At 39.6% G+C, this 26,829-nt stretch overlaps 3 protein-coding genes across 3 annotated transcripts in view; 1 reads left to right on the top strand and 2 right to left on the bottom strand.

Moving 5' to 3' along the window:
• Nucleotides 1–12,402, bottom strand: part of LOC106103948 (vacuolar protein sorting-associated protein 13A-like) — a 21,163-nt gene extending 8,761 nt beyond the window's left edge. Inside the window, exons 1-40 of the mRNA XM_013283866.1 lie at nucleotides 11,892–12,402; nucleotides 11,026–11,426; nucleotides 10,737–10,948; nucleotides 10,371–10,545; nucleotides 9,923–10,196; nucleotides 9,607–9,853; nucleotides 9,321–9,451; nucleotides 9,032–9,232; nucleotides 8,742–8,950; nucleotides 8,517–8,661; nucleotides 8,230–8,366; nucleotides 7,877–8,146; nucleotides 7,594–7,772; nucleotides 7,290–7,519; nucleotides 7,084–7,226; nucleotides 6,877–7,011; nucleotides 6,549–6,720; nucleotides 6,325–6,471; nucleotides 6,127–6,252; nucleotides 5,977–6,043; nucleotides 5,738–5,895; nucleotides 5,445–5,646; nucleotides 4,979–5,090; nucleotides 4,681–4,899; nucleotides 4,367–4,560; nucleotides 4,151–4,285; nucleotides 3,773–3,960; nucleotides 3,509–3,683; nucleotides 3,152–3,429; nucleotides 2,872–3,045; nucleotides 2,461–2,780; nucleotides 2,207–2,372; nucleotides 1,709–1,922; nucleotides 1,349–1,462; nucleotides 1,189–1,267; nucleotides 952–1,105; nucleotides 736–870; nucleotides 429–631; nucleotides 187–323; nucleotides 5–112 (exon numbers count right to left, since the gene is read on the bottom strand). Coding sequence (XP_013139320.1) covers nucleotides 5–112; nucleotides 187–323; nucleotides 429–631; nucleotides 736–870; nucleotides 952–1,105; nucleotides 1,189–1,267; nucleotides 1,349–1,462; nucleotides 1,709–1,922; nucleotides 2,207–2,372; nucleotides 2,461–2,780; nucleotides 2,872–3,045; nucleotides 3,152–3,429; nucleotides 3,509–3,683; nucleotides 3,773–3,960; nucleotides 4,151–4,285; nucleotides 4,367–4,560; nucleotides 4,681–4,899; nucleotides 4,979–5,090; nucleotides 5,445–5,646; nucleotides 5,738–5,895; nucleotides 5,977–6,043; nucleotides 6,127–6,252; nucleotides 6,325–6,471; nucleotides 6,549–6,720; nucleotides 6,877–7,011; nucleotides 7,084–7,226; nucleotides 7,290–7,519; nucleotides 7,594–7,772; nucleotides 7,877–8,146; nucleotides 8,230–8,366; nucleotides 8,517–8,661; nucleotides 8,742–8,950; nucleotides 9,032–9,232; nucleotides 9,321–9,451; nucleotides 9,607–9,853; nucleotides 9,923–10,196; nucleotides 10,371–10,545; nucleotides 10,737–10,948; nucleotides 11,026–11,426; nucleotides 11,892–12,032 — 7,207 coding nt within the window. The 5' untranslated portion in view covers nucleotides 12,033–12,402. The remainder of the gene's footprint in view (nucleotides 1–4; nucleotides 113–186; nucleotides 324–428; nucleotides 632–735; nucleotides 871–951; nucleotides 1,106–1,188; nucleotides 1,268–1,348; nucleotides 1,463–1,708; nucleotides 1,923–2,206; nucleotides 2,373–2,460; nucleotides 2,781–2,871; nucleotides 3,046–3,151; nucleotides 3,430–3,508; nucleotides 3,684–3,772; nucleotides 3,961–4,150; nucleotides 4,286–4,366; nucleotides 4,561–4,680; nucleotides 4,900–4,978; nucleotides 5,091–5,444; nucleotides 5,647–5,737; nucleotides 5,896–5,976; nucleotides 6,044–6,126; nucleotides 6,253–6,324; nucleotides 6,472–6,548; nucleotides 6,721–6,876; nucleotides 7,012–7,083; nucleotides 7,227–7,289; nucleotides 7,520–7,593; nucleotides 7,773–7,876; nucleotides 8,147–8,229; nucleotides 8,367–8,516; nucleotides 8,662–8,741; nucleotides 8,951–9,031; nucleotides 9,233–9,320; nucleotides 9,452–9,606; nucleotides 9,854–9,922; nucleotides 10,197–10,370; nucleotides 10,546–10,736; nucleotides 10,949–11,025; nucleotides 11,427–11,891) is intronic.
• A 4,341-nt stretch (nucleotides 12,403–16,743) lies between these two features.
• Nucleotides 16,744–18,713, bottom strand: LOC106103964 (transmembrane protein 183A). Its single transcript, XM_013283882.1, has 3 exons — nucleotides 18,437–18,713; nucleotides 17,524–18,236; nucleotides 16,744–17,095 (listed from the first exon to the last, which is right to left on the bottom strand). Exons 1-3 carry the CDS (start codon nucleotides 18,477–18,479, stop codon nucleotides 16,796–16,798), a joined length of 1,056 nt encoding a protein of 351 aa, XP_013139336.1. The 5' UTR covers nucleotides 18,480–18,713; the 3' UTR covers nucleotides 16,744–16,795.
• Nucleotides 18,714–18,965: 252 nt separating this feature from the next.
• Nucleotides 18,966–26,829, top strand: part of LOC106103947 (liprin-alpha) — an 81,390-nt gene continuing 73,526 nt past the window's right edge. The window contains exon 1 of the mRNA XM_013283865.1: nucleotides 18,966–19,495. Coding sequence (XP_013139319.1) covers nucleotides 19,247–19,495 — 249 coding nt within the window. The 5' untranslated portion in view covers nucleotides 18,966–19,246. The remainder of the gene's footprint in view (nucleotides 19,496–26,829) is intronic.

Genomic DNA, 26,829 nt, shown 5'->3' with positions numbered 1-26,829 from the left:
CCGCCGGCTGCCAGCTGCAGCGCGTGCGGCAGGCAGTTGTGCACGCCCAGCGGCGGCACCACGCGCACCAATAGGTTGGGGATGGCGCGAGATATCTTCTGAGATTGGCAACCTTAAATAGAATATATACCCATAAGTAAGGAAGTAAATGGTTAAAAAATATTGCACCAAAAATGTGACTAGTACCTTCAACGGGCACAATCTTCATGGCGAATATACTTGGATCATCGTCGGTCTTCGCAGGGCAGAGGATGTCCTTCGGCGTGCCCAGGTCCTTCACCAGCTCCATCCACCAAATACCTTGACTTGACGCCTGATAAGTTCTACAAAAAAGATTTGAAATGGTTGAATAGTTATTCTGGCATATTAGTAGACTAACAAAAGATACTAAATAAATAATTGGTTAAGGTACTGAAAGGTATACTGACTCGAAGTTGGTAGGCAGCAGGTAGAGCTTGCAGTGGTAGGCGACGTAGAGCGGCACGTTGCAGGTGTCGTGCGGCGCGAGCATGGCGAGGCGCAGCAGGCCGCGGAAGGGGTTGCGCACCGCCCCCACCGCCTCCACCCCCGCCGCCTCCAGCTCCGACTGCCGGTACAGCACCTCCAACGTGTACGACGTCTCGTTGCGGACCTGGTTGTATGTTGAGAATGTCACAAACAAACGTGTTTTTGTTCTTCTAAAGAGTTAGTAGGAATAAGACCGCCATGTGAACTTGTGTTGAGTGGACAACATACCTGCATAGGCGAGCGGACGATGATCTTCTTGGCGTTGTAGTGCGTGGTCCTTTCCACCAGCACGTAGTAGCGTGTGCCGTGACGGCCGGGGTGCAGCACGTGCAGCTTGGACACCGACCGATGGGGACACAGGATCTACCATAATGCGTAATCTTTACTTTTGACTGTCGAATCTAAATCGTAGACAGAAGTCCATTAGCTTTTTATAATGCCTACATTGAGGGGGTCCATGTCGTGTAAGCGTATGGAGAGCGTGAGGTCTGTGAGGCGACGCTGCAGGTCTGCAGCGGCGGGCGGCGCGGAGGGCGAGGTGTGCAGCGACCCTCCCGCGTTCGCCCCGCCCTCTGCCCCGCCAAAACCACCCTCGAAACTGAGGTACGCAAACAAATATTACGGCCAAAACTCATTGGTTATTCAGGAATATGCGTCACTACATTTTTATTTCTTGGTTACCAGTCCCATTCATCTCCGACTTCAGTCTCCTGCTTGTTTTCTGTCTCATCCAATAGGTCTGCTTCTGAAGTATCACAACCTGTTAATAACAAATGACCTTATTGAATATTGCTCTTTAAGAAGTAATTGTAGAACGTAGGTCAAAGTATTCAATACTCACCCGGAGTGCTGGGACGGCTGGTGTCGACGTCGTAGTCCGCGATGGCGAGAACTCGGTCGTTACCTGCCAGGTCTGTTTCTGCGCGCGTCCTTAAATGCACAGTAGAGCCGGGACCTAGAATTAATTACTTGACATAGAGAGCAATTGAACAATATTTTTCAAAAGTGTTTTAATATCAATCTAAGGGCCTGTCCTACCAAATTGTAAATTGTGTGTTAACAATCCGACATGTAAAATATGTGATGGAAATATCAGATTTTGTTCCCTTAATGACAGTGACGTCATTTTTAATATATATGAGCGTCTATCATGGTGGGACAGGTCCTAAATCTTGCGTTATCTAAGTCAGTATAGCATTACCGATATCATTGATGAGCTGCAGGCCGTTCTCGGCGGCGACGATGGCGGTGACGAGCGCGGCGCGGTCGTGCAGCGCCGCCGCCAGCGCGTGCAGCGTGCGCAGCGCCGCGGGCGACACGCTCACGTCCAGCGCCGCGCTCGACTGCAGCCGCACGTACGTGCACAGCCCCTCCGCCCCCAGCCCCGAGTCCACGCTGCTCTCGCGGCTCGGCTCCTGGACAACAACCTTGATTCAGCCTTATACCTAGCCTAGCCACCAAATGTCTTGAACAACACCTTTGACTAAACTATCGCAAAACTGTTGTACGATTGTCTATTGCTTCGCAGCTATTTCAAACTGTTTAGATGCACAACTAAAAAGTATTGTGCGCACCTCTATTTAAGCTCATAAGAATCAAAGCGATAGTTTATTTTTAGGTATGCGCACGCTCGAAATGTTTAACATATAGTTATATTTTGTCTTTACCTGTCCCAAACTATTCATCTTATACATCTTACCTGCAACGTTACATTCTTTTGTTCCGAGTCTTTCTTCAAATTTTCTTCGCCATCGATATAAGTTTCGTGTTTTCCTTCGTCCTCTTCTTTTTCACTCAGCACGTCGCCTTCGCTCTGTTCTGGTGCCGATGAGTCGTCATTGCTAATTTCATCCCCACTCGAATCGCTAGAAAATTTTCAAAAATTCATAACCTTAAATTTTTCTATTTCTGCATAAGGTCACTGAGCGTCGTTCATTCGAATTTGTAACTTACTCGTTGAACAAATGTCCGACGGCTGTGGACATTCTATCTTTGGCTCCAATTTCATTTTCGGAATCCGACTCCTCTATATCCAGTGCCCTCAAGAAGGTCATACTAGCGGCGCTGTACCCGTAGCCCTTGTTCTCTTTCCCGCTGGGGTTCCTGATGTACGTCATCTCGTTGTCGGTGTCGGCTTCGTCTGCTGACGTCTCAGACTCGAAGCCGCTACCCTTCTTCTTCTTCTTGAGCGGCTGAGTGGCTGCATTGTCTGATTCTGTTTCCACTTGCGTCACGTTGGTGTCCAGACGTGATGACATTGGGTACGCTTTCGCCTGATGAAATGAATTACGAGGACGACGTCATTGTTACTTGTGCGTAGAAGGTTCTAGAAATGATTATGTACGCTATTTATAGTAAAGGTACTTGAAAAACTGTCGCGGTGAGCTCCCACGGCTTCTGGCGATTATCTTCCACGGTGGGCTCGAGCAGGGGTTCCCAGACGCGCAGTCGCTCGTTGTGGCAGTCGGCCTGCAGGCTCAGCGAGCCGCCGCCGTGCAGCTGCCGCGACCAGTCGTGCAGCGACACCTCGCACGACATCTGAAATATCATCATTAAACTGAATTTTCGTTTCAACTATTTGTTTAATTGTTTTCAAAGTGTAAAAGTAGATAGCAGGTAAAAGTTAAAATGTCCACTTAATTACCTTCACCACCAACACGGGAATCCTGACTGTTTGCTCAATTTCGAACAAGATTTTAACGCTGGGAACCATAATCTCAAAGGTCTCAGTGGGCTTGATGCTGGGGTACTTCGGTTGTGTGTAACTGTTCTCACAGCTGTACTGTGCTGTGGGCGGGTTGCTGATCTTTTTCGGTGCCCACAGATCCTCGTCATATTTTTCCGATCTCGGGTACGACGTAAAATTGAACGGTTCCTTCTCTTCAGGTATCGTCAATTCATTGGTCACTTCTTCAACTATGTCTGTAAGACATCACGTAAAGTAAAACTAAAACTTTTCAAAGATAACTTAATTTTAGCAACTACATGATTTCATAGTTACCCATTATTGTATGTACAGTTGTCGCTGCCACGTGCAGTTCAATTTCGGACACTGAAAGACGAACTTTGATACCCTCTTCGATGTTCTTAAATGATTTAGAAAACTCAACGTCGCAAGGCTTCAATACCGTCTGGGGCGGCAGGTTTTTAAGTTTCGATTGTAGCTTTGACATTATCTGGAAAGATATAAGAATAAGAATAGTTAAGATGTTGCAAAGAATTGTGTTTTATGTGTTTTATAGTGGTCCTTCGCGCCCGCGTGTACCTGCAGGCCAGCCAGCGACACGACCAGGCTCTCCGTGTTGGAGTGTCGCGAGTAGTCCAGCAGCAGCTCGGTACGCAGCAGCAGCGCGTGTCCCTCGCTGCGCGTCAGCTCCGTGAAGAACATCACCTCCGGCTGCCGGCACTGGATCGATATGGCCAGGCTCGGGCTCTCCTCCGGCACTGCCGCCGCTGAGTATCGCAACAATCGCGCATATAAGTTACTAATAAATTATTATTGGTAACATATATTCCAATAGGTATCAGCTACTGGAATAGGATGCTTCAAAAGTAAAGCAAGATCACAGAATGATATGTGAATCAAAGCTAAACAGTTTTGTCAAAGTGGTGCATGCACTTTTATAACCAAACGCGAACTAACAAGTGGAATAGTATCCGCTGGTGGAGTCGCTGCAGCTGGGGAGGCGCGCGGCGCAGTTGTTGTTGGCAGCGCGCGCGCCCTCCGCCTCGCCCACGTACCCGTGGTTCACCAGACCACCTTCCATCGTCTTATCACCTGAAACAAGTAGTACATCGATTTCGTTTTAATAGTAACGATCTGTTCAAGTGCCGCTCACGCGTAGAATCGTAGTGTTACCGGGCATAGCGTCGAGCAGGGTTTTAGTCAACTGCAGCAGGAAGGGCAGCGCGAGGTTGAGGCGCGTGCGGTCGAGGCGCAGGTCGCAGGTGGCGGCGCGCGAGGACCAGCGCACGCTGGCGTCCAGCAGCGGCGGCCGCAGCACGGAGATGCCCGCCGCCGCGCGCGACCCGCCGCCCTGCGACTGGAATATCCTGCACACGAACATCAGATTAAACTTACAAACAATCATTGTAAGTCACTGTAAATTACTATAATCAATGTAAGTGTGTGACTTATGTTTAGTAGTTGTACTGAAAGGAGTAACAATATACCGTCTTATAAGGACGTTGTTATCGGGACGTATGTCCTCGAGCAGCAGGCTCTGCAGGCCGGCGCGCAGCTCGGCGCTGCCGTCGGAGAAGCAGTCCAGCGCCAGCGTCACCTCACCCGCCGTCAGCCGCGCCAGCCCGCGGCTCGCGTCGCGCACCGGCGAGCTCATCACCTCGTCCAGGTCGGAGTATAGCTTCATTTCGATGCCTTCAAGAGTAAACCTGGAACATACCAAATGCTCACATTCTATTCAGAAACGCGCTATCTTTTGCTACAAAAGTCAATGGCGATCTGTTTCACCTGACGGTAACTTCCTTTCGTATGGGGTCGCCCTGCGCGAGGAACGCCTGCAGCTTTTTGACGGCGACATCGGAGGGCGCCGTCTCCACCGGAGAGCCCGGTACTACGGCACCTATGCACAAAAGCCGACGTTGAGCCTATCTAGTTATATTTATACTAATTTAATAAAGCGTAAACACACACTACTTTGTGGCGTGAAACGCTTTAGGTTATACATATTCACGCTGTTGAACTTCTGGGTTAAATAAATTAGAAAAACCTTCATGTGGAAATAAAGACCATAGACTACAAGCTTCCAACATTAAGGAAGTAAGGTTATTATGGTAACGGTAATTTTGACATTTGCAATTGACAATAAGACAAATGTAAACAATAAAATAAAGTTTTCATAATTTCATGCTGATGAAGCCGCACGGGAACAGCTAGTTAGTCATAATGTAAGATAAAAGTAAATGGCGTTGTGTACCGATGTAGTGCGCCTCGCTGAGGTTGTTGGACCAGACGGCGAGCACGGTGGCGAGGTCGTTCTGTCCGAGGTTGACGGCGGCGCTGTCCATGACGACGTCGGCGGCGCAGCGCAGCAGCTCGCGGGGCGCGCCCGCCGCCTGCCGCCACCCCACCGCGCGCTTCACGTCGCAGCGCACCGACACCTGCTCCACTATCGGCTCCTGACACAATGAAACATCGTCGTCGTAATCGTCGACAACAAGATGCTAAATAAACGTCACAGCTTAGACATATCATAAGGCCAGTCCGCACCTGGACTTCCAGCGTGCCGGCCAGGGTCATGACGGCGCGGGACAGCGTGACATTCTCCAGCTTGACCAGCACGTTGTCTATGAGCGGGTTGACCACCGGACTGCTCGCCTCCTGGCTCACGTTCAACGGCTTGAAGAAGTTCTCTATCAGTAGGTCACCTGCGGGACATAGCTTCATTAGTTAATACAATACTTTGATTTAATTGATACGTACATTTGTTATTTTGATTGTATATTTACCCATATTTAAAACTAACAAGTCCGGCGATGACGCTTTTTGCGGAAGAAGCAGAACCGGAGCATGGAGCTAGAAGAACATTTTTTTCTTATATTTCTTTCAAAATGATGAAAAAAGAAAAGATTAAATAAAGTGTAAAAATGAGTCGATACTTCAATAGCGAGGCTGAGCCTGGAGGCGCAGTTGCGCAGGCGCTCCGCCCGCAGCCGCGCCTCGCGCTCCGCCGCCGCCGCCGCCTCCGCCGCCGCAGACCCCGACACCAGCGGCTCCGCGAATTGCTGACACACGCCATACAATAAGCACATCGAAATAAATGGAATAAATGTGCGAGTTAGAAACTAAGCTCCCACCTGCAGCTGGTGCAGTAGCGCGCACAGCAGCACGACGTGCAGGCGGCCCAGGTAGATGCGCAGTTCGGCGTGCGCGTGCGCTCGTAGCCGCGTCGCCGCGCGCACGTACTTCACCTCCAGCACCTTGTCCTCGTCCGGCCACACCAGCTGCATAAATCACACGGGGAACATATTGTCAAATCCGATACAGAGCTTATAATGCAGATGATTAACACGGTACGTGCCTTAGGATAGAGAGTGTTGTCAGACAAGTCGTCGATGTGGAGGGAGCCGAGGTACAGCTTGAAGATGATGCGGTCGTTGGCGCGAAAGACGCAGTCGCTGTCGAGCGCCCCCAGCCGCACCTCTGCCAGCGCGCTGTCCGCCTGCCACAGCCGCACGCACACCGACACCGCTCTGCAACACACACATTGCTAAAATGAACATAGGATTCATAGAGAAGACTTTAACTTAAAAAATACTAACTGAAAGAGATGAAGGTTATTGAAAAAAGCGATTGGAGTATCAAATATGACAAAAAAATAAAAAGACAAAAAAAATGTAAATTCTGACCTAACGGAATAGCTGAACTTAGTGGCACCGGGAGGAACGGGTGGGTCTTCTTCTGGCTTCATCAGATAGTCAAACAGAGTCTCGGTCTTCGGCAGCACGGTCTTCTTCCAGTTTAAGGCATGTCTACTCTGTATCCTGAAAAATTAACAAGTTTAAAAATTTTCATAAATAAGGTGAAGGCGAAGATGGCAGGGTGGCGGTACTCACTTGTCGTGCAAGTAGGCGAGGTACTTGCAGAGCGTGCGCAGCGCCGCCGCGTGCAGCAGCAGCGTCAGCGGCCCCGCGTCCGCCACCAGCGCCTGCTCCACGCTGTGGAAGTGCGACCGGAACTCCGGGCAATTGGCCCGAACCTAAACACAAATCATACATTTATGCTCCCATTTCAATATAATCTAATTGAATTTCAGCATTACCTTTCTATATAGCAGATTGAACAAGTCTCCAGAACTTGTCAACAGTTCGAGATACTGCCCAGTGCTACTATGATGCTGTTTGTCAGTCAGCAGTGCCTGGTCTACGGCGAGCTGGATCGCGGGGCCGTACTCCATCAGCGCCACATCCAGGCACACCTTCGTCACACTTAGCATGATGTACGGTCGGTCCACTTGCTCGCTTGATCGGTTGAGATTTATTACTATTTCACCTGTTGAAATATATTCGCCGTAAAACTAATGATCTATAAAATATCAGTTATGGTTTTTAGAGTTATAGACTTACCGATGACGAAGCGCATGAGCGTGCCGATGGTGTTGCTGGGAGAGACGTTGTCGTCGAAGCCGGGCAGGTCGACGGAGCGCGCGTACTCCTCCACCTCGTCGTCGCTCAGCTCGCTGATGCCGGTCTCCAGCGGCGGCGCGGCCTGCACCTTCACAGGGTCGTGTTTGGTTTCTGCGGCCCTGTATTCCAAAATAATTAATTGACAATGGTTTCTCTTACTAACGCGTGCAATTCACATCCAGTAAAATCCATTATCCAGTAAAAAATATAATACGATATTTACCTATTTCTACTCAGGTAAGCGGCGACAATCTTCTGTCTCAACTTAACGAGCTCATTGTATCCCGGGTCTGCAGACACGCGGTCCTGCTCCAAGGCTTCTGCCAGCTCAGGGTCCTCCAACTCCTCGACATAGTCTCCGGAGTCCATGAATGACACCGGCACAGTGTTTGGCACCGGTATGGGAAGGTTGTCACAAAAATCTAGCAAATGGCCGATGATCCGATCTGACAGATTCAGTTTCAAACTTGAAAGGGAAATGTTCAATTTGTACCTGAAACAAAAGATACCTCAAATACACTAACAACTGGACCATAAAAGACGACTTGTTTTTGTATTGTATAAGCAAGGTAATACCTTGGCAATAATTTATAATCTTTTTTGATGCTGCTAGAGAACACGAGTTGAGCTTTAATCTTGGGCACGAGGTGCAGCTCTGAGTCTCCGTACTTGCGCGACTCGCGCCACGGCTCGGTCCACTCGCAGAATAAGATCTGAAAGTAGCTATCATGTTGCTTACCAAAATTCTGTCTCCGATGAAAATGATTAGATTGTTTATCAATTGTGTCACAAAAGGGTACGTAGAGTCCACAAGTCTATAATGTAGCGAAACATTTACAGCGTAGTTAACAGAGAATTCTAACTTGATATGAGCACTCGGCGTGCAGACGGTCATATAGCTTCTCCTCCAGCTCCATGCAGGTAGCGTCCTCCAGCGCCAGGTCTGCGGGCTGCAGGTCCGAGCGCACCACCACGCGGCTCACGTCCACTATCATCACGCGACCGGATCTGACACAAATGGGAATGTACATTACAATACATAACCGAAAGGTAGGAGCAGAGAGTATTGGTTTCAAACTAGAACTAACTTATGTACACATCCATGTTCAGGTACAACGACGCAGGGACCCTTCAGGTCCACGTTGACCTGGAACACCTTACGGCGGCTGACGGCGTACGCCAGCACCGAGCGGCCCACGCCACCTGCCCGGTCTACTGCCACCGACAGCTCCTCTGCTAAGTCCTCTGGTGTCATCGAATGCGTTTGGAAGAAGTTGATCAGTTCGGTAAACGAATGCTGCAAAAAGAAAGACATTTTAATGTCATTAGTATTCATTGATATAAGTTACACTAAATTCAGTCCGGCGTGCTTACTTACTTCGATATAAAGTAATTCCACTGGTTCCATCAGCCAGCAGAGGCCATAATCAGCCTCGCTATTGCAAGGATTTCGCTCGAAGTCCACTGCCAGGAGGTTGGCACCGGCAAGCGCGGCCGACTTCTCTGTGGTCAGTAGCGGCACCAGGTCGCCGTCGGAGGTAGCGCCCTCTATTACCATGCTCTCTGCACGCGCTGACAACTAAAGCACAACAAATACGACACCACGAGTGTAAACATCAGTATACAACAACAACAAATGATGATGAAAAGACCTTGTATTTGTGTACCTTGTATGCCTTAGCCGAAGGTCTGGTCTCCAGTGATGCAAGGAACTGCGTGAGAGTAACCACCAACACCTCTTTGCTTCTATTCATCAGCGTTAGAGAGCAGTTGGCCAAAGTCAAGTTTAACTTGTGTTCTGAAATCATTTGTCTTTTAATTTTTTCCACGTTTGATAATTTATTATTGAAATTTGCACTTTCCCCGCTGTTATTAAATAGTTAATGACATTTGTAAAATCATAATATTTGTATTGTACGGCTAGTGCATTTACTTTCGTGAACCAGTACTCACCGATATACTGCTTTGATTTATCCTGCTTCGGTACACCCTCAACGTAGCCTATAAGTTCACAGACTCTCTTCTTTTCGGGACTGGATAGATGACTCCACAAGCTGCGACTTCTCTCGGTCTTTACACAGAGCTCGACGTGCGCTTTGCTTTCTGCATCCGAATCACTCTCCACATCAGAACTTGTCGGCTTCCACCAGTCGAATTCACTTTCTACAACTTCTATACGATCCGGTTCTTTTGACAGTAACTGTGAATATAATTCTCGTCATAATACAGCTCTTTAAAATAAAAATAATAATAGAAAACAGATTCTTACTTCAAACTTTGCTTGCTCCCTTGCAATTACCACAGAAATTATAGGCAAATTATCTTCGCATTTCTGCAAGTCCAATTTAAGTTCTATATCGTTAGGGCTCCGGAGAGTGCTCTTGTAAGTCTGTTTGTATGCAGTATAGTTTTCCCTGTGCTTCTTAATAGCAGCCCATGTGTACGGTCTAACGCGTTGTTCCACCACCACGTTATAAGCGTAACGCCACCACTTCTTGATATCTTTTGAGAGTGGGATCCCAGGATGGAGATGACGATATTTTCTATGGAAATTATTTAGGAATTAATGACGATATTTCTAGTTAATTTGAGTACTCCTAACCTTAAGGCAACAGATACTTAAATAATTCTCAAAAAGAAGCACACCTGATTAAAGAGAATGTAACGATTTGAGATATAGAGTCTAAAAGAGGACGTGGTATGCGTATAGTTCAAACCTGTTTAATTTGATGCGTCGGAAGGAAGACAGAAGGTTGTCAATAGAGAGGTACTGGCGCCGCGACAGCTGCAGTGCGCTGTCCGCCAGCACCGCGTCCAGAAGAAGCCGAGGTGTCCTTGCTTCTCCGGACCGGTTTATCAGCACCTTCACCTTGCACGTTACCGGCTTTAGCACTGCAAAGAAAGAGCACACGTATTTTTTTTCTTTAGAAACATGCATGTCTTCTGTTCATTCAGCCTTTTGTCAACATTATTTTACGCAAAAAGTAATTTTTTATGTAAGTAATTTATTACAGTCCGTGTTGTCTTATGGAACATTGGTTATTGAATTTAAAGAAACCTAGGCCTTCATGAACAATACTTACAAAACTCGAAATCCTCGTGGTGCATAGAAAACTTGTTGAGGCCAGTAAGCATGTAGTGTTTCCAATTATAGTACTGCATGGGCGTGATGTGCGCAGTCTCGGCGTCGTCCAGTGCAGTGGCTGCCGGATTCCAGTACAACGACAGCGATTCCAGTCGCACCAGCTGGTACACCGTGGATGCGTTTACTGGGGTCACTGATGGTTTCCATTTACTGCACCAACCCGAAACAACCAGAAATAGACATTAACGTTATTAGGGTTAGGTATTTCTATGTAGCATTGTACTTACCTGTTCGTAGTTTCGATAGAAAGACTCTGCAGGCACAGACCACATGCCAAAGGTCCATCCTTGGAGCTGATAGAGTCCTCGTACCTCACGTGGACGTTTCTCACGTAAATCTGAATGTTATTTACAATCGCTGTGAAGAGACTCTCAAAGAAATTTTGAGGTCCTTTTAAAATCTCACTCTCCGCTTCCAAGTCTTGTAAAATCTTCCTCTTTGCAGCTCTGGTGAGTCTTCTCTCTCTTTCTGGATCGAAGTAGCTGTTGGAGATAGCAGGTCCGACCAGTAATAGCACGTCTTCGATGTTCACCACCACAGGATTGGTGTACAACCCGGACCATGGTATTTGCAGACTTATTCGGCCGATTGTACCGATTTTCACATCTATCGGAAGGTCTAATTCATACTGTGAAGTAAATTAATAATGAATAATTTATTATCTATATATCTAATTATACTCATATAATGAAGGTTAAACACACACTACTTCGTGGCATAGGATATATTCGTAAGCAATCAAAAAATGTTTTTGAACAATTACTTTTTTTAATAAAATGTACATTTTAACGCTATTAAACTTGGGGGTAAATGTATCGGAAAAAACATCATGCGGGAAAGGAACCAAAAATCACAAGCTGCCAACATTAAGGAATCAAGGTTTGTGCGTACGGTAATTTTGACAATTGACAACTTGACATATGTAAACAAGTATTTATAATGACATGCGGATGTAGCCTCATGAGAACAGTTAGTTGTTTTAATAGAAATAGAAATAGGCTTCGAAAATACCAGGGACTTAAATAATAAAATGATAAAGTTCAACACTAAATTTATCTCTTTCAAACTATTAGTGTAAATAATTTAAACGTACCAGTGCTTCAGGTTTAAGCTTAAGGTCGGTGAGGTTAACGTTCCCGGAGAAGATGCCCACATTCAGGTTCTCAGTATCCAGGTCCTGCACATACTTGCCTAGGAGACGGTTTAGGATACCTGCCACCGCGCCCTCAAACATCGTCACGTTTTAAGACCAGCTTCTGGAAAGTGATAACAGATGTCGTTGTTTTTAATTTAATGATTGAGTCTTCTGCTGAAATATTTGTAGAAAATATCATTTTATATCTCATTCTTTTTAGAGATTATAATGTAGGTGTATGTACAGAGGCCTGAGTGAATCCTAACTAAGCTAAGAATTTAATATTAGTTCGACAATCAAGTTCTTTGAAACTAAGTACTACATAAGTAATATTTCTATTTAAAAATCAATACCGCGCACTATGGTCGCAGATACTTTTATGTTTACAAATAAGTGTTGACAATATGTGAAGTGTTCGATAAGTAACATACAAGTTAAGCATCATACAACGTTTTAGAATTTATCAGATTTAACTATATACGAAATATAATTATATAAAATATAAACTATACAAATCAATTATTTGTGTGTGAAAATAATTTTTATTATAAAAAAACTAAGTATAAAACAAGTCATTATTATAAAAAATATTAATTTTTTGTAACATCAAGTAAATAAGCATCCCTTAACAATTCCAAAGCACCAAAACTCACTATTTCAAACAATAAAATAACAACTTCACAAACATTATCCCAATCAGAAAATATATATTTGTATCGGATCTTTCGGTTTGTGCGTCAAAACCACAGACAAATTAACAACAATATTTATACGTACAGATAAGACGGTATCAGCCCAGAGATAGTGACGTGATAATTGATAACAATAAAAAAACATTTTAAACATATAGACAATGCATTTTATTCGCCATTTTGTACCAAGATTTAGTTTAGTTTGTTCTACTCCTAGTGCCTCCGCAGACTTTTAATCGGCCGATAGTTTAGTCGGGCGTTGGTTTAGTAGATACATGTATGGTAAGAGGTGCACAAGTTAGACCGATTTTGTTTTTGTGGTTCCACAGTCTGACATGATCAAACTATCGGCTGATGACTGTGGTCTGCGGATGCACTAAAGAGTTGCCTATGGAGATGACTGAAAAATGCCTTCAAGAAGTCTGATACGAATGTCTTTAGATGCATTTAATGAATTACTGTTTCCTTTGAGAAGATGTGTTGTCATTTCGTATGTATACAATAGATGTAACAGTAATTGCAAATTTAGTTCAGCTTTTAAATCTAAATTCTAGTCTAAAATCTATCTAAAATCTAGTCGTAAAATCTAGTCTAAAATCTAATTTCATACTAATATTATAAATGCGAAAGTTTAGATGGATGGATGTTTGCAGAGTTGGTAGCCTAAACGGCTAAAGATTTATATGAAATTTGGTATAGATGTAGAGGATAGTCTGGGCGAACACATAGGCTACTCACTTATATTTTTTTAGATTCCACGCGGCTGGAGTCGAGCGCGAAAGCTAGTAATATAACAAAATCATCCATCTAACTACCATAATAGTTATTCGTCATAGCGTTTTTTAAATGTTTTCTAATGCAAATAATTTAATTGCTGTACAAATTAACGAAGCGCCGATCTCATTATGGAGTCCTCGTGCGCGCAGAGGCGAGCAGAAACGTTAAAACACCATTCATGCATGCAAATGTCATCATTATGAATGCAAATACATTTTAATGCGAATTATGAATGTACGTGCTTTTGTTAAAACGTAATTATCTTTTGTTTATTATTTAATGACAAAGTTTTAATGGATGAATCTTTGATATTTGGTATAGATATTATCTTATTCGAGCAGGTAGAGTCGCGGGCTTAAGTTAATCTATACTATTATAAAGAGAAATATTGGTATTATTGGATTTTTTTATGTATTGGATTAACTTAAAAACTACTGGACCGATTTCAAAAATTTTTGTACCAATAAAAAGCTATGTTATCACTGAGTAACATAGGCTATATTTCTACCTTTTTTTTTAATTTCACGCGGGCGAAGTCGAGAGCAACAGATGTTTTAAATAATTTACTTTTTACTTAATTAACGTAGCCGTGGGTTTCAAAGTTTTGTAAAACCTGTCTAAAAAAAGTCAATTTGATTATGCGAAATGTAACAATGGGTTTCCACAGCCTAACATATGTACTAAAACATCTTGCTATCTCTTTTCTTTTCATCTATTTTTGTTATAATTTTTTCTCCAATAGTTTACAGAGAAAGACATCGCGAAACGTAATTGAATTCTTTTAAACCTTTACTATTTATGTAAAAAAAAAATATTATTGTTTATTTGTTTTCTTCAAACATGAAAGACGAACAAATCCGATTAATAAATATTGCATTACATCATTCACATGGGAAAGACACGAAGTTTCTGCAACCGCTTATTTGAAGGTATTGATTTACTTACGTAAGAAATAAAATAAAAACATTTAGAAAGAATAAAATGTTTAAAGAATTGAAAATACTAATCTTTAAGAGAGCAGTAAATTTTATCTATTACCTTGAACTTTCTGCTTAAATAAGGAAATATCGATATCACTGTAATATAAATAAAGGTGAATAGATAAATCCTTTAGCAAATATCAGTCTATCAACGGTAAAGGTCAGACAAGCGCAATAGAATTATTGATACGTACAACGAAATTCTCCGTAGCTAAAAATAGAACAATAAAAAGCAACAAACAACTGAAAACGGGATTATTCTAAATCTGAATTGATAGATTCTAAATTCAAATATAAAAAAATTGTTTTAATTTGAATTTAGAATCGTTCGTTTTTTTTACAAAAAAAAGGTTTTACCAATAAGGTTTTATAATGGATTTATCTAAAACTTGTTAAGAATTAATTTCTTACCTGTTCTTTACATGGTCTTCCAACCGAACAGCGGAGTAATTTTCCCCGAATGGTTTTCTCCAATGACGTCAGTGAAGGAAAGCACTGGGTGTTTTTGACAGGTGTCATGTTGGGCGCATGCCCGTTGTTGGCGCGTGCGTACAGTGCGTAAGGAAGGCTCGGGAAAACCAGCCGCCGCGGTCAATACTGTTTACGAATCCGACTTGTTTAACGATCTTAGAGGCATTTAAAATTAAATGAAATGTATTAAAATTCTTATAAGTCCAATAATACATTTTCTGAGGATACACCTTTTCTTATTCAGTATCTAATGAATTTCATAATGTTTACTGCTAAACAAACAATTGTTATACGAGAAAAATAATTAGAATTATCAAAACAATGAATATATTCATAACTACACCTGTTTTTTCATCAATCCTTTTATTTAAACTAGCTTTCGCCCGCGAATCCGTCCGAGTGGCATTAAAAAAACAAAAATCAGTAGCCTATGTCTTCTTCCAGACTATTATTTACGTCTATGCCAAATTTCATCGAGATCCGTTCAGCCGTTTAGGCTACAAACTCTAACAAACATCCAATCCATCAATCTAAGCTTTCGCATTTATGACATCAGTAAGAAGTAAGATTAGTAAGATAAAGAATAAATAAAGTTAGTATTAATAGTAGAAGTACATAGCAGTAGTAGTGCCCGATTTAACATCTTCGCCGGCTCGCCGGTGTAATACCATGACCACACAGAAGGAAAACATGAAGTGAAAGCAATTCCGCGTTTCGTCTGATGAATGTGGTGCCGGAGGCCTCGTTTTAGTTCCTTTTTCTTTCCACCCTTTTTTTGAGAGGATAGAATGGGAAGGAAAAGTGGATTTGATGGTGGAGGAGACGCATAGGAAGAAGAAAATCCTCATGTGCGTCTTTTCCTCCGTCAATTAAGGGTAGGCAACGCATCTGCAATTGCGGATGTGTATGGGTGACGGACACTTTGCCATTTCAACGGATTGAGGTGGCCGCTCGCTCGTTTGTTATAATACAAAAAATACAACGAATTCCTCATCTATATCAATTGAAGAAACGAAGCAGAGAAAGTAATAGATATGTCTTCAGACACATCACAAAAACAACATCTTAAGTACGTACATTTAATCTTGATAAAAGTACCAAGCATGTTTGAGCAGATTATAACTATAATAACTAATTAACAGTGTGTGGGCAGCAGACAGGCGTTGCAGGAGCCCGCGGGAACGAACATCAAAAAGCACTCATGGGGGCACAAAGAGTACAAAGCTGCCATCTAAAGTACCCACACTCGGGTTCCGGCTACCTATAAGTGGTATAGGAAGCCGGAACCCGAGTGTGGGTACTGGGTACTGGGTCAGCAGGAGCATTCTAGAAATAACATCATATTTCTTAACAAAAACGACTTTTTTCTTTTCGATAAATGTAATTTTGTCTGTTTGTGTACCTTTATGCCATTTATAAAAACTAGCTGTTGCTCGCGACTTGGTCCGCGTGAAGTTAGGAAAGTGAAAAACATTGCCTATGCTACTCACTAATAACGTAGCTTTTTTAATGGTGCAAGAATTTTAGAAATCGGCCCAGTAGTTATTGAGTTATTTCATACACAAAAATACAAATATTTCCTCTATATAATAGATGTGGTAAAATTTAATTCGTGTGTAATGTCAAAATGGCGGTTGTATAATTTAATTTGTAAATGGTACAGCCGCCATTTTGACTCTCACAAAACTTCTGCTTTGACCAATAGCGTTGCGTTTTAGAACTTGGCGAGGGAATTTAAAAAAAGACGCTTCTTAAAGATTTTTCACTACTAAATCATATTTCATGAAAAAAAATCTTTAGAAAAAGTTTTCGTTCAATTTGGAGTCATATTGCCTTTTGTGAATATTCAATCTGTTTGTTTTAGGAAGGTTTAAGTAAAACAAAATGTATTTCCAGGTAAGAATTTATTATCACATTATTTACCACTTAACACTTCTTTAAACTATAACGAAAAGAAATCTTTCTTGAGCACTAGCACAGAGTTATCGTCCATAAGATTTTGTGGCACTTGATTGTCAAAAAATGGATACTTTGGATGCCACCAATCAAATACATATATGTTAATAACTGTGTCCAACACCACGGAAACTTCTGGCAAAATGTCTCTAGAGACATTGTGGTAACCGGAGTTAAAACCAAGGTGGAGTCTGCGATGCCGAAAACCTTGTGATAACACTACTTTGACAAGAGACAATGTCATACCCATAAGTGGAGGTATTTGGTAAAAGCTTTGACAAACAACCTGTAACATAAAATAAAAGTGTTTCATTTAGATGTATTGTAAACTAGCTGTTCCCTGCGACTTTATCCATATAAAATTATGAAAATTTGATTTTATTGTTTACATATGTCGAATAATCTATTGCAAATGTCAAAATGACATGACATGATGTCAAAACATGGCAACCTTGCTTCCTTGATGTTAACAGCTTACGGTCTCTTTCCCACATTAAGGTTTTTATCCAAAATATTTACCCCTAAGTTTAACGGCGTGAAAATATATAGCCTAAAGTGTGACTGAAGTGTAGGGCTTTTTATTAAAAAAAAATATTTGAAAATATGCTGTAATTCCTGACATCTTAGGCAACAAAGAAGTGTGTTTTACACTTTACTATATTAGTATACATATACAGATTATAGTTATTGATTTATTGTTATTTCTTATCTTACCTGTAATACTTGTGTATCTTCATCAGGATTAGCATCAATTCTGCTTAATTCTTCAATAAAGTCTACCGATTTCTTCATTTCTACCCTCTGCTTCGGTTGCATTTTTTTGAACTTAAAAAAAACTGACCAATGTGTAGAACCTTTGCAATACCACACATTGGTACAGCATCTTTTAACCAGCAAGTGTGGTTGACTGTCATGTACAGCTTGCTGTAACACTCGCATGATGAATACATTATATGTATAGTAAAGTGCTCTTATCACTCTTTGACGGAGACCATATAACTTATTATTGTTTTCTAAACACAGCCTTTCAGGCAAATTAAGGTGATACCTACAGTAACGTATATAAAAACTACGCCAGAATGACTCTCGTTTGGTTATTGCGTATGTAGCTTTATTTATTCTGGCAAAACTACCTACATCTTCAGGTTTTATGTACCGGGATATCAAATACCATATGATCTCAGGGTATGTATTGCTGGGAGGGTTTGTAACATCTTCAGTCTCGGATCTGGAATGGTTTCGTTTCTTTTTAAAGACTAAACTTTTAGCACCATCAGGGTCTGTTTCTTCTATTACGTCCAGATCGTTGTCGACAATCTCGTCCCAGGGCAGTTCTGATACGACTGCATCTGCTGGTATGGTTTTTTTTACTCGTCTAAAGGGTTTTGGAGCATTGGCACAATCATCTATTGTGAAATCCGAAAATGCTGAAACAAAAGTTATTTTAATTTATTGTCTAACAGTAAATTCCTATTTGATTAAGTTCAACGTAAGTAGTATTCGATACACTTTGCCAAAATTAGCAGTAACCACATCAGGGATTTTAGTCCCAAGTTTTAAGGGAATAGGATGTAAATCTTCAATTAAATTTGCATAACTTAACTTTTATTTAAAAAAAATTACAAACCTTGATTGATCCCTTTTTTATTTTGACCCTTTTTCTTAGGCATTTAACCAAATTGGTGTAAACGGTAATTTAAGAACAAGCAACAAGTTTTTATACCAATTGCTTTTAGATGAAAAGTTTCGTTAAGTTACAATAGGCTTATTGGAACTATTAAAGCTAAAAGGTGTGATATGCCACTTGCTAGTTTTTATAAATTTATTGCTTTGGTTTTAGTGCTTCATAAAATAATATAAAAACAAAACTTGAACTTGTGCACTAAATATTGACTTTTTGAACGGTGTTGTTTAGTGTTGCTAGAAAAATATATTTGGTGTTTTAGAACTGTCATCTTTTTGTACTGCTTTTTGCGGTCATGAAGACCATACTAGTTGTAAATTACTTCAAAACAACGTATAATATTTTCACGGAATATTTTCATATACAAAACCGACGTAGGACAAATTAGTTATAAGCGAGTTTAAATTCCAATGGGATTATGTTTATCAGAAATATATCTTCTCTGTGTCAATCCCTTATCTTTGATATGATTGACGTTCCAATCCAAGATGGCAGACATGCCGCTTGAGCCGAGATAGTATGGATAGAGTTTAAGTTTTAGGTGTGTCTTTTGGAATATCGAACTATAATGTCCCCCGAAATTTTGACTAATGTATTGAACGAATATTTCGAAAATGTGAAGCAACGCTCACGGGTTCTGTGTGCTAGATTTAGGTAACGTTGGTGTGGAAACATATGTAATACGGTGGACAATTTTTTGTGTTGTTCGGTGTACCGTGTACGATAAATATTCTGGTTTGATGTTAAATTAAAATGTGGAATATGATGTGCGACGTGATGCCCACGATATCTGAAGATAGTATCAGCCAGCGGAGTTCGCAGTTTTCGGGAGAGGATGCGAACTTCGAGCAGCTCATGGTGTCGATGTTGGATGAGAGGGACAAGCTAGTGGAGAGCTTACGTGAGACCCAGGAGCGTCTCAACGACTCGGAACTTCGTTTGAAGGATGTGGAGAAGGAGCGCGATTCACTGCAGCGACAGATCGCCGCCAACTTACCTCAGGTCAGTGCCATTTCCTCCTATGCAGTCTTATTCTGTGAATATGTCGTGAAAGTATTCCTGTCATTTGAAATTTACTGTGTTATTTAATTGATAAAAAAGTAAATCAAGGTCTTAATCCATATGCAGATAATACACCTTGATCTCATTTCACTAACAAATTAATTACAACTAGAGAAAAAATGTTTATTACTACATATTTACATTTATACTAAAGTATAGTTGAATAAACCAATCAATGTCGTTATTTTTCTTAAAGTCTAATTTGAGGCTTACCTCAAGACTATAAGTGGCCATTTTCATATAAAACTTAAGATATCTTAGTATAATCTATAAATATAGTTAGAAACTTAGAATACTACACTTTGTTATTGTCCTTGCCCTGCGTTATTGATAAAAAGTTTAAAATTAGTAAAATGTATAAAGTCATCAGATAGATGAATCAATTAGTATAGTAAGAAAGTGTGTCAAATTGTGGTGGATAATATGGGGCCTATAGATTTTATGTCTCTAAATAGTTGCTAACATTACATCACTAATCAAATGAAGTGTTTATCTGATAACATTATGTATCAGTACAGTAACCTTCAGCTTGGTATGTAAATTTCTTAATGCAAATTTTGTTATTTTTGCATTAAACTATACTATGTAATTTTTTTTCCCATGTTGATTCACTAACATCTTGGAGCTTCAAGTTGAATTTTTTGTTGAGTTTTCTGTATATTAAGAATGTAATTCATTGGTGTGTTACTATAATAGCAAAATGAACATATATATCTATAATATATAAAGAAGAAAGATTTGTATTATTGTATGTATTGAATTAACACAAAAACTACTAGGCTAATTTATAATTAATAAGCTAACAATGTTGTCAGTGAGTAAAATAGGCTATTTTTAAATTACATGAACAAAGTCACATGAAACAGCTAGTGTTAAATAAGTTTGTAGATTCATTGAGTACTTAAGTATATTTCAGCATAATGTACAATGGAGAATTATTTGTGTAATTATTGATTAGGTCAAGGCTTTGCTAAGAGCAGAGTCAGCCACTGGAACCTTTGGCAATAAAAACTTCTGTAAACACAAGACATTTGCATTTTGTTCTACAAATTAACTATTCTTGTCTATTGTAATGTAAAGTGATATGTTGCTTTTCTGTGTTTATTTATGTATGCTCAGTAAAAAAGAAAATATTCATGTTTTCTGGTCATAGACTTAAAAAAATTAAATAAATCACGGTATTGATATAATTAATATTAACAGTGTCAAGTGGTTTAAAGTTATGTAAAAATTTGAAACTACTTTTTAATCACCTTGTTTTTACTAAGGCTTATTTGCAGACCCTAGAAATGTCTAATTCACCATTTTCCTCTGGTCTCTCTGTATTTGACATATATCTTAAGTTTTAGCTGAAGTATTTGAATTGTTTGTCAAGCATTAATGTACAAAAACATATTAAAACTCCCTTAATCTAAAACTGATTTTTTGGACAAATGTTGCAAGACTAAAATCTTACTGTAAGTGTAAACCTTGACATTGAGGCCTCCACAGTTTACAATTCTAACTATGTTAAGTATTACTGATATAGAGAATTGTGTAAATGGACTATAAATGCTGATAATGCAATCTGTTTTGATTGCTATAGTATGTTAGAGGTCAGTGTGTCAATTGTTACAACTGAATCATCAGTAGTTAATGTCGACTTTGTCTAGGAAATTTTATATTTAAATTGATTGAATAGCTTACTTCAGGGATAACAAACCAATGGCATGCAAATAATAGTTTGGGCATTTTGCTGCTCGAAAATTCAATATGTATTATAAACAGAATTAAAAAGATATTAAAGTGTGATGTGTCTACAACCTCATTAAATATTTCCTTAAAGTATCAAGCATTGCTACATAAAGGTTCATCCCTGGTATACTTGTATAGTGCCTTTTAAATTTTATGGCAGCTCGGAATGCTACATGAAATAATTGAACACAATTTGAGATATTATAGTTAATAAGCTGCCACAGTTTGCATCTTGTAATACAGTGATTTGTTACTATGGACCCAGTATATTTTTTATTCTAGGTTTAAGTTTGATAGCACATGATTTGGGAATTCCCTCTATATTTCCCTATCACACTCTGCCTCTATGTACTTTAAACTATGTACAAAATGTTGGTATTCATCAGGGATTCCCCGAGTTATAATGGACAAGAATTTGGTGTAATTTGTTTATGTTTTACACATAGTTAAAATGTATTTGATTCTAAAAACTTTTGTATAATATAGAATTATTAGTTTGTAAATGTTAAAAAGATTATAGGTTATAATTTTTAATCGCAATATATCGTCTGACGCGTAGAATGAATTATATTTTGTTTACATTAATTAATTCATATTGGAAAATTTGTTTACATTTGCTCTCGATTGAGGCGGCCGTGTGAACCAAGCCTTTGACGTGTTAGTTTATTTTTAATAATTCATTTTTTTCCCGCCAATATATTTCACGTTTTACGTTCAGAAACCGTATTGTTTTCGTTTCATTAACATCTTAATTGAGGGATATAAAAGCGTGTACGCTTTAGTTCAATTATTACTTTTTAAACTTTGCATAGCAAATTTTGGGAAATTTAAAAAGCTACAATTTTGTATGACTAATTAAAAAAAACAAATTTGAAGTAAAACACTTCAAATTTCAACATCATAAAACAACAAATGAAGAAAACGTAATAAAATAAGGTCTGTTGGGTAATGCTACGTAGGTACGCACCCTTTCCAATTCTAAATTTGCACGTAAATTGTTGCCCAAGTGAAACCACAAAAACTTTACAACTTTGCGTAGCTGTTAAAAGTTTTCCGCGGTCATTTTACTTAAATAGATTTCGACATTTACGAGATTTAACTCCGATGGTGGTTTTAGATTTTTAACTAACGGCCGGATACTGAAACGAATCTAAAACCGCTTAAATCAAGCACAATGTGACAGATGTGAACATGTTAATGGAATTTGGTGAAGCGTGGCCTTATGTAAGACGCTGTTACATACTAAAATATGTCAGGGGACTTGTAGGAGAATTTTAAATAAAATTTAACTTAATAAGTTAAAGATTCAGAAAGATTGTGTTGTGCAGTTTATAGACGATTTATCTGATGTTAGCAATAATCAAACTTTATAGAGGTGCTAGAATAGTTAAGACATTTGACTATGATCTCTGTTGGGGCCATAATGTTAACAAGTCGATTGAGAGTTATTTGAATTATAACTGAACTTAACACGCGCATCTTGTCACGTACGGTGCTATTGTGACGTTAATGTTGTGTCTCTTTCGGAAACTCCCTCTCCCTTTTTTGCGCTTGAAAATACAGAATATTAGTGCATAAAAAGTTATGTGACTAATTGCCCTGTTTCCATGGGTTTTCACTGATACAATCTTACGTAATGTATCTCTATTTTTTAAATGAGTGTAAAAGGGACAATAACGTTTCTGTATGCGGAATTCGACAGTGGAAACCGTAACGGAATACTGCGGTTAAGACAATGAATGGTATTGTTGGAAGCTGCGTTCCAATGTCTGTTCCAATTTCGTCGTTATACAGATCTATAAGTAAATCTTGCGTACAACGGAAGCCTTCCTAGTGACCGGGAATAACTGAGCAAGTGAACAAACTTTAAACACCAGTTCGCCATTATTAAAACTACGTATTTTGGAATGATGCCAAGCCTCTTTATTGTGTGTGCATTGTATCAGAAAAATCAAGTTGTAACATTTTTTTGTTTGTTTTTTTCGCCAGAAATCTTACACTTCAAAAGAGCCAACGCAATCATAGATAATCAAAAATTTGTCAGATTTACAAGTACTAGTTTAAAAATTACATTTTTAATTCTAACTTAAGGAGAAAAATTTGTAAGTAATTTCAACGGACTCAAGCGTGAACACCCTAAAAAACTTTTGTAGCAAATTTCCCCGAAGAAATCTCGAATAAAATTCACCGGACGGTGAATTAAAAGAAAACAAATTAGGGCGGGCGCTGACGCTATGTGGGCCGGCCTTTTGCCGCCTGGCGCGTCTAGCGAATCAAGTGAAGACAATTTTATTTCATATCCCTCTGTTTATTTAACTCAATTTATCACCCATTGTACAAACTGAAATACTAATGTTTATCTAATCGTTATAAAAAATCTAACCAGCTAATATTAGTACAAATTTTGCTTATACTCAGTTTATTCCTAAGTTTAACTTAACACTGCGTTTATTTGTAAGACTGTAAAAGTTTTGTCGATTTCCAATGCGATCGACAAATCATATCGAGTATTATTTCTCTGGCCACCAAGGTATAGTCGACAGTGTTGTAATAATAAGGTATAACGGTCAACAATGGTGACATATGGGTGTGTAGTAGTGATTGGTGAAGCATGCAGTTTGCGACACGCGTTCGCCGAGGCCGTGGGAAGTACCGCTTCACTGCCCACCAATACTGTCCGCTCGAATCCTAGCGTCTAATATATACAAGATTTATTGAAAACCGCCTTGATGATTAAAGATTGGTTCTAATGTTAAGCCCCAATAGCCTAATGGCTTGGGGTACGAACTACCGATCTTGCGGTAGAGGTTTCGAATTCCGCCATTCGACAATTGTCGTGAACCATATCCTAGCACAAGCCTAGAGCTTAGTTGGAATGTTTAAAGGCAATATTTAAAGACCTCACTGATATAAAATGAGAAAAGAGTGATATTTCTGGTGCCTGTAAGTGACAAGTTGTAAATTAAATAAAATACATACGCTTAAAATTAATTCTATTTTGAAACCCTAGTGTGTCCATCACCTTACAACTGTTAGTTTCAGATAATAATTTTGTACTTCAACCTTTAGGTGATTATGAAAATGTGTAGATAACGTAGGACCTGTCGGTCGTTATTTACACGTAATTCTATGCAATTACCTAACGAATGCGTAAATTATTACTACATCATTCTATGTGAGCAAAGATGTAATGTTCTTTACGCAATATATCTATATCTATACTGTAAATAGGAAACATTTGTATTTTTGTATGTATTGATATAACACAAACACTACTGGGCTGATTTCAAAATTTCTTGCACAATTATAAAGCTATGTTATCAGTGAGTAACATAGGCTAAGCTTTTTTCTATTTTCAATTCCATGCGGACGTAGTCGGGGGCAACAGCTAGTATCTGAATAAGATTATTTCCATTAAATGTTGATACTAATGATCCCTCTGGAATGTCAGTTATCCAAACATTATATCTTGTATACCCATAGCTAGGCGGTGCAATGTTGTCAAACATTGCTTCTCTGTATTAAATCTTCCTACTATAATAATCTCTTATTTTGAATATCTATTAACATTTTAACATATTCCACGATATAAAGTATACGTATGAAAGTGAACTCTAAGTCGTTGGCACTAAATGTGTTTGGTTTTACACACTTTTTAATGTTTACACAACAATTTCCTTAAGGTAATTATAGATTCTACTGTAAAAAAAACCTTCAATTTATACTATAAAAGAGAAAAGATTTGTATTTTTATATGTATTGATATTACTCAAAAACTACTGGTCCGATTCCCAAAATTCTTTCACTATTAGAAAATTTATTTAGCTGTGAGTAGTGAGTAGCAGATCTTATAATTTTTAATTTCACAGGACCAAGTCGCTAGCAACAGCTAGTTAAAAATATTCGCGCTATTGACTTGGACCGATAGACCAGGAACCGAGTAATCAGGGCGCGACAGCTTCCCATTGAGTGGCGACGTGACGCTGCTCCGTTCCTTCTGACACACATACTGCCAATACGCCTTTTGTACGATAATCAAGCGTATAATATAGGTTAGGACGTATAATATAATCTATCTAGACTTGTAATAAAATTGGAGTGTTTGTAATAACAAAAGAAAAATCCCACATTTTGAGATGATGTATTTGCGGTACTGATAACGAAAATCGCATTTTAATTTTTTTGTCTGTCTGTCTGTCCGCAAGCCGCGTTTGTTCCGCGTAATTTCCGAAACGGCTTGACTGATTTTGACCGGACTTTTACTGAAAGGTAGCTGACAGAAGGGCATATTATAGGCTTCTTTTTTCTTAATGTTGCGTGGACGAAGGCGCGAGCGATAGCTAGTAGTCAGTACGATTTATTGTCGAATGAATGGAAGTTGAATTATACATTTGATATGATTTTCCAAGAAATGTGACCATTAAAATGCTGTTTTGCGAATCATAGAATCTCGAAGAGAAGAGATCTTATATAATGAAACTACGAATACTTATAATTGTTCATCTTCACTTATATTTAAATGCTTGTTATCACTAGTTGTGTTAAGGTCGGCAGGTCAGAGGACATGCTCCATGTGAGAGACAGGACAAAGCCCGCCACAGCCCGCCTCGGCTTAATTACCCAACCGATTACAAACGTCCACATGCGGTAACTCCCAACGGTGACTCCAAATTACTTTCACGTTTAGACTCATTTTAATCCCGTATGTTTCGATGTTATCTTGAAGTTTTATTAGATAGACATTTAATATTAAAAATGGGGTCACTTTTTTATTACATTGAAGTAAATTATAGTTATGGAAAATTCAAATATTCATACGGATTCGTGTTAAATGTAAGCTATCTTTACAAGGTCGTCTTTAAGTAACCACGGACCCTCTGTAAATCAATGTTTTTAACGCGGCAAGCGCTTCCGGGTCAAATATACTACAGCTCTATTACATAGTGGCTTCTTTGACTCATAAGTACTTTAAGACATATTTAACAGTTTATGAGAGTAAAAGCGTGGAGAAATCAAACTTAAGACTAGGCGTCGAGTCTATAAGTATTGTATATATTGTTGGATTTATCGAAAAAACGATAAAAACTATGTTTGTAAGCATTTCTTATGTGGAATTCATATCGTTTTCATCTATGCCAAATGTAAGTCAGTATAATTGTGTAGAACGTAGTAGGATGTGGGTGTGAGGCGATCAACTGTGACCTTTCCTTGATCCCCGTTACCTGTGAGAGGTGCTCGAGCTCCGTGGAACTCCCCTCCTCTACCCCTTGCAGTACCGAGTGCCGCTAAATTCATTACACTTTTAGAAAGACGAATTGAGTTTTATAAAACTTATTTAGTACATTACGCATTCAGGTCGCGTTAGAGACAGAAGAATATGGAAATTATGCGATTGCTCTTTGAGTTAATTGTGTAAGAGCGGTTACAGTGAGAAATGTTAGGACATGATCAGTGAGAGTCAAAATGGCGGGTGTACCATCGCGAATTAAATTATACCACTTACTAAAAAAATGTACCTAAAATGTACTAATTAGTACCTC

This window comes from Papilio polytes, unplaced genomic scaffold (assembly GCF_000836215.1).
Source record: "Papilio polytes unplaced genomic scaffold, Ppol_1.0 DF823692.1, whole genome shotgun sequence".
Classification (NCBI taxonomy): domain Eukaryota; kingdom Metazoa; phylum Arthropoda; class Insecta; order Lepidoptera; family Papilionidae; genus Papilio; species Papilio polytes.
Note: the sequence above shows the minus strand (reverse complement) of the source record. Positions and strands in the feature narration are given on the sequence as shown.

What these genes read in the sequence shown, in the direction of transcription:
- LOC106103964 (XM_013283882.1), bottom strand. Translation starts at nt 18,479, where the DNA reads ATGCCTAAGAAAAAGGGTCAAAATAAAAAAGGGATCAATCAAG. An exon ending in TAAAAAAGGGATCAATCAAG is followed by an intron (nt 18,237 to 18,436) that starts GTTTGTAATTTT and finishes CTTTTGTTTCAG; the next exon opens with CATTTTCGGATTTCACAATA. An exon ending in AAGATACACAAGTATTACAG is followed by an intron (nt 17,096 to 17,523) that starts GTAAGATAAGAA and finishes TTTATGTTACAG; the next exon opens with GTTGTTTGTCAAAGCTTTTA.